Source organism: Desmodus rotundus, chromosome 7 (genome assembly GCF_022682495.2).
Source record: "Desmodus rotundus isolate HL8 chromosome 7, HLdesRot8A.1, whole genome shotgun sequence".
In the NCBI taxonomy this organism is placed as follows: domain Eukaryota; kingdom Metazoa; phylum Chordata; class Mammalia; order Chiroptera; family Phyllostomidae; genus Desmodus; species Desmodus rotundus.
Window position 1 is genome coordinate 86,938,639 of NC_071393.1, and position 13,184 is coordinate 86,951,822.

General features: G+C 36.4%; 1 protein-coding gene across 2 annotated transcripts in view; it reads right to left on the minus strand.

The window, feature by feature from the left end:
- Positions 1–13,184, minus strand: part of RFX7 (regulatory factor X7) — a 117,062-nt gene that overhangs the window by 57,202 nt on the left and 46,676 nt on the right. For both annotated transcript variants that reach the window (XM_053927919.1, XM_053927920.1), the window contains exon 3: positions 1,238–1,271. In XM_053927919.1, the coding sequence (XP_053783894.1) occupies positions 1,238–1,271 (34 nt within the window). The remainder of the gene's footprint in view (positions 1–1,237; positions 1,272–13,184) is intronic.

Consider the following 13,184-nt stretch of genomic DNA (forward strand, 5'->3'; position numbering starts at 1 on the left):
TGTTCAATAGAGCCAACTGAAAAAGTACTGTCAAGTTAGGGGCTGAGAGCATCTATTATTTAGCAATAAGAGGCCACGGTATTCTTGACAAACACAAGTTTCAAAGGAGTGATTATTAGGAGATTTGTTATTGGGGCTGAAGACTGAATAGAAGGTGAACCATGAGTCCGAACTCAATCAACACTTTTAACTAAAATTTGACTTTCTTCTTTCAAAAGAACGAAGACAGGGTGGTAGTTAGAGAAGGGTTGTAGAAAGTATCTTTATTATAGATGGGGAAAAATTAAGTAACTATTAATGAGAAAAGGTGATTTTTTAAAGTAAATGCAAAAGCATCAGTTTCTTCATTTGCAAAAGGGAGTTAATAAGATTACCCACTTCAGAGGGTTATTGTGAAGCAAAAAAAAGAAAAGAAAAAGAAAGAAAAGAAAGAAATTTCGTTTATAAGGAAGGCCCAAACCTGAATGAGAGTTCTGCTGTCAGAGGTGGAGAAAGAGGACTAACTCCAATGACACCCGGGGGAACCTATTGGCGTAGTCACCGAACAGTCTAGAACCTAAGGAGTATTCGTTCCATCAGCAGAAATTTCATGAAAGGCAGTTCTATTCCAGTAGCCCTCGTAGCTGCACGCATCTTCCTCACATGTTTACAAGAAGACCCAAGGAACTACGAATACCATATAAATTTAAACTATTATTGTGGTGGCATTAATTCCTGAAGGCCAGCAATCCAAACACGAAAAGTGTATTATAGTGACAAAAACTAACTCATGATGCATTTTTAAAAGCTTTCATTTAAACAAATTTTTAGAGGTCTGTAAGTACAAACTAAATTTATACTATTATCCCAGCATTTTCAAAGTCTAGTAACCCAAATATGACAAAACATGCTGTAACAACAAAATTAATCCATCAAACATCTTAAATCTTATTTTTAAACCAATTCTTTTGTGTTACTAGGATAGAAAAATAAGCATCCACTTTTTTTAATGTTTAAGGGATCTTTAGTGTAAATTTCAAAAACATACAATTACCGCAGATTTTGATGTCATTATTGATGAAATAGAAGAAGGTAGATGGCTTATAGACAGTTCATCCTGAGGGTTGTGATTAGATGCCAAGTTTTAGTCACTAAAATTGGGTTCGATTTAAAATAAATATTGATTCAAGAACAATATATTTTATATAATGGTAAAGCCTTATTACAAAAGAATTTTAAGGTCAGTTATTTTACTTACCAAAATGCAGTCCACTTTAGATTGTACAGTTTTGCTGAAAGAAAAAGAAAGTTAGGTTAATAAGAATGACACATTTATTAAATATCTGAAATATCTCAAACAGACAGCTATTTAGTCTTCCCTACTATGAAAAAACAATCCAAAACTCATTAAGATCAGGCACTGTATCCTAAAATTGCATTTTTAACAAGTTTAAAAATCTATTTCCCATTCACTGTACTACACTGAATTCCAAAGCATGATCAGAATGTTTTCCAAATTCACTGCTACAACCTCTGTTATTGCACAGTATTGTTTTAACAGATGTTCTGACTAAACAAGTTTTCAATGATATATAAAAGTGTAAATGTATTATTATACTTAGATTAAGACAGAGTTTATAATGAATTGTGATTTTTACTGTATGCCCACTATTCTGGACAATAACTTTTGAGCATTTAAGAGGCATAATGGTGCAATATTATCTGTATTTCTGAAGACTTGTCGCAGACTCTCCCTCAGTGTACACACAAACATGTACTAGCAAAGGATTCCCTAGACATAAAAGTAATAACAAAAATTAATTAATACGGTAATAAATTAGAGGGAAAGAATATATTTAGAAATAAGTAACACAAATAAAGCCCGTACATATTAACTTAAGTGAGCTACTAAATGTAAGTGAACTATTAAATTAACTGAACTATTGTATACTTGTTTCATTAATACAAATGAAGCCTGTATGAAATAGTCATTTGGGTTTTGTTATAATACATTCAAGTAAAAATGCAATGAAATCTTCCAAGTCTAAAAATAGTTTCTATAACTTTAAAAAGATGTTAATGTTTAGAGCCAAATAAATGTCAAAAAAGTGGTTATTTGCCTTGATATATAGCTATACAGTGAATAAAAAATCAGCATTTAAATCCCGTTTGTTTGCAATCAATAACCTCAAAACTTTACATCTGTACTCAGATATCAAATCATTTTTTTAAAATACAAAGTATAATTGAATTAAGTACAATTACAAAGTTCAGAATGACTAAAACGAACAAGAGAAGACTTCTGCATAGCTTATTACCCATCAACTGCTAAATTGTGTGCTATTTTTCTCTCTTCTTAATAACTCCGTTTCCCTCAGATAGTACAGTAATCTATAGACAAAGAATTGCTGCTAAAAAGTAGTATGTCAAGAATCCAGCCTTTCTCATCATCTGAGTATAAGCTACCATCATTTCTTATCTAAAGTGTTACAATAACCTTCTAGCTAGTAGTCCTGCTTCTGTCTTTAGTCCACCAACAACGGGCTATTCTCAACAAAGCTACCAGAGTGATCTATGTCCAAACCAGGTTAATCCTTTGCTCCACAGTCTGTAACATGGCCAAGAAAGTCCCGAGGGTTCATCCCTCTGCCATCCAACTTCACCTCCTCCCAGCCTGTTACTCATTTATTCACGCTCTTGCTACACTGGTCTCCATGCTACTTCTCACGGCAGGAGCAGGGCCTTTGCACTAGCTTTTTCCGTTAACAACTGACACTCTTCTCCCATATAACTTATTTGTTCACTTTCTTTGTGACACTGTTTGATGTTATCTTTTACAGACGGTTCTTCCCTGCCTTACCCATATAAAATACTCTCCGTCATTCTCTATCTCTCTTCCCCTGCTTTACTTTTCATTATTGCACTTTCGCCAGTCATTATTATTAATTTATACATGTTTACCGGCTATCTTCCTTGACTAGAATTTAAACTCCTTGAGAGAAGGCTCTGTCTGTTTTGTTCACTGCTGTATTATCACCTGGCACATGTTAGGTGTCCAATAAAATCTGCTGAATGAATAAACGTCAAAAAACACATTCAGTCCCCCATATGAAGAAAACTCTGGAAAGACTGCGATCATCTAAGAAAAAGTTTTTAGAGAAATTAATATGAAATTTAAAAAGTGATTATTTTCTAAACCATAGATCTAACTACATCCCCCTCCTCCCAGAAACAAACTGCTCTATGGGATGTCTAAAGAGAGTGACTGTGTCTTCCTATCACAAACAAACCACCTGGTAAATCTCTAAGAAGTATACTACATGAAAGACACTTTTTAAAGAATGAGCTTATAAAGTAAAATGAAAGTACATCTGAGTTAGATATGAACCTTGGGAATCACTTGGTCCAATCCTTTGATTATTTTTACTTCATACTTAATACAAGAATACCAGAAGGATACAAATGAAATTTAAGTCCCTTTTGTTCTTCTAGTATCATATCCCCCACCTTTTTAGATGACACCTGATGTGTAACCTTTAGTTGCTATTTCAATAATTGTATTATATATACGAATATCTATAAGCATCTATACTGTTGTTCAGTGAAGCTTTTAAATGTTTATATAAATCCCACTGCAGTGTATGTATTCTGCAACTGTCTTTTTTTGTTCAACATTGGTTTTAAGATCTATCCATGTTGATACATTTAGATGAAGATCATTCACTTTAACTGCTAAAATATATTCCACTGAATTTAATGTATCAAATTCATTTATCTGTTTGTCTATTGGAAGGCAATTATGTACTTTCCAGTTACTCTACAAACAATGCTGACTGTTTTTGTACATGTCTTCTGATACACACATGCAAAAATTTCTCAGTTATACATCTAGAAGTTGATTTTCAGGGACTCATGGATGTGATGTGTCTTTTCAATTTTATTATATATTACCGAATATCTCTCCCAAGCACTCACATCCATTTATACTTCTGTCAGCAGTGTGTGATAGTCCCTATTTTCCTACAACCTGCATAAATGTATGTACATATGATTAATATACAATATATAAGATACACACATTAAAAACTTGCCATTCTAATATGAAATTTTTAATTTGTCATTTTCCCAATTACTAGCAATGCTGTGTACCTTTCCATCTGCTTATCAGCCATATGGGTTTTCTCTTCTGTAAATTGCTGGTTCATAACTGTTGTCCATTTTTAAGTGGAGTTAACTATTTCTTGGATGTTAATCCTGTTACATATACTTAACTCTGTTAGTGATATACTTTAATATGTTATGAAGTGAAAGTAGTAATGATATTTACAAAAGTTTAAATTTTGATAGAATCAAATTTATTAATTTTTTCTTTATGACTATGTTTTCGGTCTTAAGAAATCCTATCTAAGATATTAAAGACATTATATATTTCATTACAAATATTTTTTAATTAGTATTTTCAATCTTGATATGTATTTTAGTTAGAATCTATTCTTGTGGTATGGTGTAACATATATTTTTTCTATCTTATAAGCCAACTGTTTCCTATTTTATTAAGCCTAATTTCCATATATACTTAAATGTATTTCTGGATTTTTTATAGTTAACATACTTGTCTATCCTTGAGCTAACACAACACTTGGAATTTATTAGTGCTTTAAAAATTAGGTCTAATTATTTGCTTGCATGGCCCGCCTTGCCCATTTTCAGAACAGTCTTGATAATCCTTGGACCTATCATTTTCCAGGTGAGTTTTTTTCAGTCATTCCAGTTCCACAAATGTTCTGCTAAGATTTACATTGAACTATAGTGATATTATAGATTGAACTAGGTGAGTTGATTAATAATTTGGATTTATTTTTGTCCTTAAAAAGGTCTTATAACTTTCTCTTTACCTTTTGTTAAGAAGAGTCATAGGTAGCTTATAAATACTGTGAATAGTATCTTTTTTCTTATTATAATTCCAATTGACTTTTTAGTTTTCTATGCTGACTTTACACTCAGCAGTCTTCCTAGACTCTTATTAGTTCTAATAGCATGCAGAGTCTCTTGTAGGTAACAATCTCATAATGAAAATATTTTCCTTCCCTTCCATTCTTTATATCTCTTCCCCCACTCCTCTTTCTTATCTGATTACTTTGGCTAAAATGCCTAGTTTAATGGTGAAGAGTAGCAGTGATAGCTGACATCTTTGTTTTCTTTTCAAATTTTGCTTCAAAGTTTTAATATAATGCACTGGAATACTCCACTTAATTGATGTTTTATAATTTCCTAAACTATTCCTTGAATATTGGATACTTTGATTCAAAATAATGCTTCAATATTGTAATGCTCTGCTTTGGAAAATCACACAGTTAAGTTATAATGGAGTAACTTTCCCACATATACATAAATACCAATTATATACTGTGGACAAAATATAAATACAAACATTAAGGCAAAAGAGAGTGACCAAAAGCAGGTAGCCACTAGAGGGAATTCATCCTTGAAACAAAGGAACTACGCTTCGGGAGAACTGTATTTATAAGACTGCTGCCTAAGGGCACTTATGTGCCCTTGCAGGAACGATCACTCAGGACTGAAGCAGAAATCTGCTCTCTTGCCAGCAGAGGAGCCAGAGGACAAAAGCCAGAGCCACTGTAAAGTCAAAGATGAAATCCCAGAAAGGGAGGTGCCACAAAATTTCTGTGCAAACTATGCCCAAACAATTGGATGACCTTTGTCTGGAGAAGATTCCAAGGTTTCTAACAAAAAGCAACAGCCTGAAGGTGGAAAGATCTGAGCTGAGCCTTCTGCTGCTCCAGTCATGTTAACTATCTACCAGAACAACAACAACCAAAAACAATACTCATCAGAGAAATAGAACAGAATCAACAGTCTACAATGTATTACCCACAATGCCCATCACACAAGCAAAATCTACCAGAACGAATAAACAGAAAAAAGGGACTCTGAGTCAAGAATAAAACCCAAACAAACAAACAAACAAACAAACAAACAGTTCAGAAACCCAAAACTAAATGATCTACAAAAGGGCTTCAAAGGAGGTATTATAAATATGTTCAAGTATTTAAAGGAAAATATGATCATGTTAAACATATGTATAGAAGAAATCTCAGCTGAGAAATAGGAGCTATGGAAAAAAAGGAAATTCTAGAACTAAAAAGTATATATAAAATGAAAAAAAATACAGAGTTACCTTAACAGAAAATCAGATATAGTAGGAAAAGGTCACTAAACTGGAAAATCAATACATCTAATTGAATCTAAAGAAGAAAGAGAAAGATTTTCAAAATAATAAACAGAGCTTCGGAGATTGGTAATACCATCAGGTGGTCAACTTATGTACAACTGGAGAGGAGATAATGAGACAGAAAAGTATCTGATAATGGCCAAATTTCCCCAAATTTTATGAAACACACAAACTTACATACCTAAAAAGCTCAGCAAACTCCACACAAGATAATTATAAAGAAAACCACACAAAGTTGCATCACAGTACAAGGGATAAAAAACACAAAAATGAAAAGTAAATCTTAAGGTAGCCAGAGTAAAGTAACATCGTATGCTGTGAAAAGGTGATATGAATGAATGATAGCTATTATTTAGTCAACTGATTTGCAACAGAGGTATCCCAAGCAGTTCAGGACATAAAGGAAACTCCTTCCAGCAAGGGCTGATAGAGTGTCTGGATATACCTATAAATAAATGAACATACCTCATTCTACAGAAAAACTTGAGATGGATCATAAAATTAATGGTAACAGCTTAAACTATAAAGTGCCTAAAAGAAACCTTAGGAGAATATCACGACCTGAGAATAAACAAAGGTGTCTTAGGGTACAGAAGCAATAATAATTTTTAAAAAATAAATAAATCAGCCTCCATCAAAATGAAAACCAACTTCTATTCATCAAGACATTATAAGAAAATAAGTCACTAACCAAAAGAAAGTCTTTGTAAAACATGTATCTGATAAAAGACTTACATCCAGAATATATAATGAATTCCTACAACTGTGGACTCTAAGAAGACAACCTACCAAAAAGGTAGGTTATCTGGGCTCAAATTTAGAAGCACAGCCTAGCAGCCTTTTCTAAACAGGGGCCTCTCATGCAAACCACACTTCTGGGAGAAGCTTGCACTAAGCGGCCTGACTCCCATGCTGTGTTTCTGCCACCTGAGCCAGCTCTTATAAAAGGAGTTCCTAGCATAGTATTTCAACCAACAGAACTGAGGCCTTCCCCGTCCAATCAGAGCTGTGCAACTATACCTACCACTAGCATCTTCACCATACAATCAGAAAGGCTCCATTCTGACCAATCAGGATGGTGTTTTTTGGACCAAACTGCCAGTATTTGGAGTCCTCACTGGCATGAGGACAGACAAATCAGAGACCAGGGTAGGGACCTCTGTGTATGTAAGCTCTCCTCTGGCTCAGGGAGCACACTTTCCTGATCCATCAGTTCACAGAACTAATAATAAAGACTGGTAACCCAATTAATAAATGAGCAAACAGCTGGAATAGGTAATTCATAAAGAAAAAAAAATGTAAAAATGTCCAAGAATAATTCACAGAAAAGGGATGTAAATATGTCCAATAAGTACATGAAAAGATGTTCAACATCATTACTCATCAAGGAAAGGTAAATCAAAATTTTAATGATATACTATTATATGTATACTCAGTAGGATGGATGAAATTAAAAACACCGAAAACACCAAAAGTTGACAAGAATTTGGAGCAACCACCACTGTCATACATTTCTGGTGGAAATGCAAAAGGTAAAGCTGCTTTAGAAAAGTTTAGTAGTTAGGCCATGGCTGCGTAGCTCAATTAGGGTGTTGTCCTGATATACCAAGGTTGTGGGTTCAAACCTTGGTCAGGTCACATACAAGAATGAACCAATGAATGTATAAGTAAGTGGAACACCAAATCGATGTCTCTTTCTCTCTCACTTCCTCTCTCTAAAAGTCAATAAAAAATTAGCAGTTAAACATAAACCTATGCTTTAACACAGCAGTTCTGTTCCTACATATTTACACAAAAGAAATGATGACACTATGTGTTCCCAAAACAGACTTGTAGAAGAATGTTCGCAGAATCTTTAATCTTTAGTCCTAAGCTAGAAACAATCGAATAGCTTTCAATATAAAAATGGTTAATGTGTTATATTCATAGAATGAAATACTGAGCAATTGAATAAAAAAGAAAACCTCTGATATACAGAACATGGATGAATCTAGTGTATATTATACTGAGCCAAAGATACTACCAAGAAAAATTCATTCTGTACAATTTCATTTGTGTGAAGTTCTAGAACAGGTGACATTAATCTATGATAAAAGAAAGATGAGAAACAGTGGCAGTCCCAGGGTGCAGTGGGGAAATAATTAGGAAAGAGCATGCGTGGCCTCTGCAACACACTGCCCCATTTCCCGTCCTCAGAAAAGAATGACTTTGTCCTCCAGCTGCTAAAGTGCTTTCAGCAGAAAGCCCTCAGTTGTCAGCCCCCTAATGGGATTGCTTATGTTGAAGAAAACTTCACTTCCTAAGGCCACATATTCTTTCAGAGACAGCCCACATCCAGAGGCTGATCACTGGGGGTCCAGAGGCCCATCATTGTCTAGACTAAGGACAACTCTGATGGGCCATCCCAGTTTCAGAACTCTCCAGCACTGAAGCTTAACTTTCTCTCTGCTTCCTTCCTGTCCATTCCTTCCATAGAAGTGAATCTCAAGAGCATTCTTTAACAAAGTGGGTCTTAAAATATGATTCCTGGACTGGCATTAACTGAGACTAGTTAGAAAGGCAAATTTGTGGGCCCCACCCCAGATCTATTGAATCAGAAAGCAGAAGCCTTATCCACCTGTAAAGAGCTTATCAGCTTTTTATACCTATCTCTAAAATATATTAAGATGGGTATACAATTATGAAAGAACATTCTCCTGAAAAAGAGAGTTCATAACCCCTACTTGGAATAAGAAAAAAAAATTTAATACTCACAAAAGTAAAACAGAAAAATTAGATACTATATACATACATATATGTATATATGTATGTATATACATATATATACATATATATACATAATATTATACTTCTGTCCAGAAGTATAATATTAGAGGTATTTATTGAAGAAGATACAAGATACAAGAGGCATTGTACACAGGAAAATGACACCACAGTCCCCTTCAAAGTGGGCACCTTGGGACCTCACACAGTTCTTCCAATTGCCATCAGCTGCCCCATTGTATTCCTGAATCTTACAATGATCTGAAATCTCTTCCCTTTCAAAGGTGATTTTAGTTTTGGCAAAAGCCAGAAGTCAGAGGGCACCAAATCTGGCCTGTAGAGGGGCTGAGTCACCTGGGTGATTTGATGTTTCACCAAAACCTGTGCATGAGACGTGATGCATGAGTGGGTGCGTTGTCGTGATGAAGCTGCCCGTTACCAGTTGCCCACAGCTGTGGCCCTCTGAATCCAAATAGTATCCAAGAAGGAATGTACAAACTCAACACAAAATTGGATGCAGATTCATTACTCTACTCACTCAAGTCATTTTGAATGTAATGGCCATACAGTACACATGCTCACTCAACAGCGTCTACCACCCCCACTGACTAGTACAGTGAAGTCGCCACTGGTCATGCATGAGCATTCCAGTCCACTGTCCTTGGCTGCCAGGTTACATTGATATTGCACAAACCATTCTCAGTATAGAAACAATGGCTGGACTTTTTCTGGACAGACCTTGGTATACAATTTTAAAATTTATATACCAAATTCTCTTTGAAAGAACTAAAAAGTAATGTCTTAGAAATTAAAACTATTGGGTTGGATGTTTTTTCTCTTTGCCCTTCCAAATCCAACTCCCACTCTTTGCAATAACCAAGGAGACCGGCCTTTATGCATTGTATCTATATGGCTCCTTTCCCTCTAGTGGGGCCAATGTTAGTCACTACAACGAGATAAGAGAGCGAAAGAAGGAATGGGAGGTATTTATTCCACTTTGTTTCTCTCTGACAGGCAATGAGTCAGTGGCTGGGGAACTGTGGTTCTTAGCAATTCTTTTAAGACTTTTCAAAAGTTGAAATCAAATTAAACATATACAAATTTAAACTGAAATATTTCAAAGTTATCAAACAAGATATGGGTTACCTAAGAATATCTTTGGAATTAGCTTATATTCTATTACTCTGACCAGCTACATTTAAGAAAACTTTCCAATACCAAGAAAAATACAAAAATATTCTCACGACTCAGTAATGAACAACGGATGCACAGCCTGCACCTTTTAACAAGGTGGATAATAGGGACTTCCGGTCAAGATGGAGTCAGAGGTAAAAACTGCTTGCATCCTCACACAACCACATCAAAATTACGACTAAATTATAGAACAACCATCACTCAGAACTGTCAGAAATGGAGTTGAATGGAAGTCTGACAACTACAGAAGTAAAGAAACCACATTCATCCAGGCTGGTAGGAGGGGCAGAGGGGCAGAGACGCAGAACAGGTTGGTACCATACCCACGAGTGGTAGATAAAAACTTTAGAGAGATATCTCCAGAGCAAAAGGTCCTGGCCCCACACCAGGGCCCCCAGCCCAGGGCTCCTGTGCCGGGAAGATAAGCCCTCATAATTTCTGGCTGCAAAACCAGCGGGGATTGAGTCTGTGGAAGAAACTTCTAGAGTCCCAAGCAGTTTCTTTTAAAGGACCCACATACAGACACTCAGACTCACTCCCTCTGAGCTATAGCACAGCAGCTTGAAAGTCACTGGTGGCATATGGGAAGGATCTGAATTGTCCGGCATCAAGGCAAGAGCTGGGAGACAGCTTCCTCCCAGACAGAAGGGTGGGCAGAGGACACTGTCTCACTTCTGAACCCACCCCCCAAAGAGCCACAGATCAGCAGGCTGGTGCCTTATCTGAGACTCCATCAACCTGGCTAACACTGTTTGCCCTGCCCTGGAGATCCCCTAAGGATGGGCCCAGGCCCCACCCAACTTAAGAGCCCACTCAAGCTGTTATCAGTAAATTTTCTGTATGAAAGCCTGCTCTTCTTGACTCATGCTTCACAACTTCCTAAATCCTCTCAAACAAGAAAGAGCAGGCCACAGCAGGCCCTCAGCCCCCATATCTGCTAAGTTGCCCCAGGCACAGCACTAGAATCAGCCAGCCTAGATTCACAGCTTGGCTTCACCTGGGAATCTCCAGGCCCAGCACAAATAGCATGCATCTGCAGTTCATGCGGGGTGGCCCTGGAAAGAACACAGGTTGGGGCCGACAATGGCCTGCACCAGCCAGGGAAACCCCAGGGCCTGAGCATTCAGTGGACAGCTACAGACCACATCAAAGCACCACCACCCTGCCCCTGAACAGCTGATCCTCCATAGAGGGTAAGGGTTGGTGGTCAGTGGTCACAGCCAAACCTTGCAGCTGACTGGCCTGGGTAAATCCCTCCCACTGACCATCCAACAGCAATCAGATCTCAACTACAAGAGGAGGGTGTACTCAGCCTACATGAAGGGTGCACCTCGAGTACCCAGCTTGGGTGATAGGGGAGGCTGTGCCACTGGACCTTACAGGACACCTACTACATTAGACCACACTACCAAGACACAGAGTCAAAGCAGCTCTACCTAATACATAGGAACAAACACAGGGAGGCTGCCAAAATGAGGAGACAAAGAAACATGGCCCAAATGAAAGAACAGATCAAAACTCCAGAAAAAGAATGGAGTGAAATACAGACAAGCAATCTATCGGATGCAGAGTTCAAAACACTGGTTATAAGAAAGCTCAAGGAGCTTAGTGAGGACCTCAATAGACAAAAACGATCCAGTCAGAAACGAAGGACACACTAATTGAAATAAAGAACAATCTCCAGGGAATCAACAGTAGAGTGGGTGAAGCCAAGAATCAAATCAACGATGTAGTACACAAGGGAGCAAAAAACAACCAATCAGAACAACAGGAAGAAAAAAGAATTAAAAAAAAAAATGAGGGTAGTGTAAGAAGGTTGTGGGACAACTTCAAGCATTCTAACACTCACATCACAGGGATTCTGGAAGAAGATAAAGAGCAAAAAATTGGAAATTTATTTGAAAAAAATAATAAAAGAAAACGTCCCTAATTTGGTGAAGAAAATAGAGATGCAAGTCCAGGAAGCAGAGAGAATCCCAAACAAAATGGATGCAAAAAAGAGGCCCACTCCAAGACATATTAGAATTAAAATGCCAAAGGTTAAAAATAAAGAGAGAATCTTAAAAGCAGCAAGAGAAAAGAAGTTAGTTACCTACAGGGGAGTTCCCATAAGATTGTCAGCTGATTTCTCAAAAGAAATTTTGTAGGCTAGAAAGGATGGGCAAGAAATATTCAGTCATGAAAAACGGGGACCTACAGCCAAGATTACTCTACCCAGCACAGCCATCATTTAGAATCGAAGGGCAAATAAAGAGCTTCCCAGACAAGAAAAATCTAAAGGAGTTCATCATCACCAAACCATTATTATATGAAATGTTAAAGGGACTTATGTAAGAAAAATAAAATAAAAACTATGAACAATAAAATGGCAATAAATATGTATCTATCAACAATTGAATCTAAAAAACAAACTAAGCAAACAAGAAGAAAGAAGACAATATCCTGGATACGGAGAATATTTTGATGTCTGCCAGATGGGAGGGGGACAGGGTTTGGGTGAGTGGGTGAAGAGGTGAGGGGAATAAGAAGTACAAATAGGTAGTTACAGATTAGCCATGGGGATGTAAAGTATAGTATAGGAAATGGAGCAGCCAAAGAACTTATATGTATGACCCCTGGACATGAACAAAGGTGTGGGGACTGTCTTGAGGGAGTGGGAGATGCTGGGTGGAGGGGGGCAAAGGAGGAAGAAAACTGATACAACTGTTAATAGCATAATTAATAAAGTATAATTTTAAAAAATGGTAGATAATATTTGATTTTTTAAAGTTCTTCATTCTCTTTGAATAAATTTATTTTGTTAATTTTATCTACAAATAACATGTTCAAATAATAGTGTATATTTAACTTTAATATTTTTCTAAGTTTTTTGAAATTTTCTAAATTGTTGATAAGATTACATTTTATATGCATTGCATGTTTGGTGTCACTGTTTTTTAAATTACTACTTTTGTAAAAATTTTTCATAGTATCAATCTGCTATTTTGATATGAGA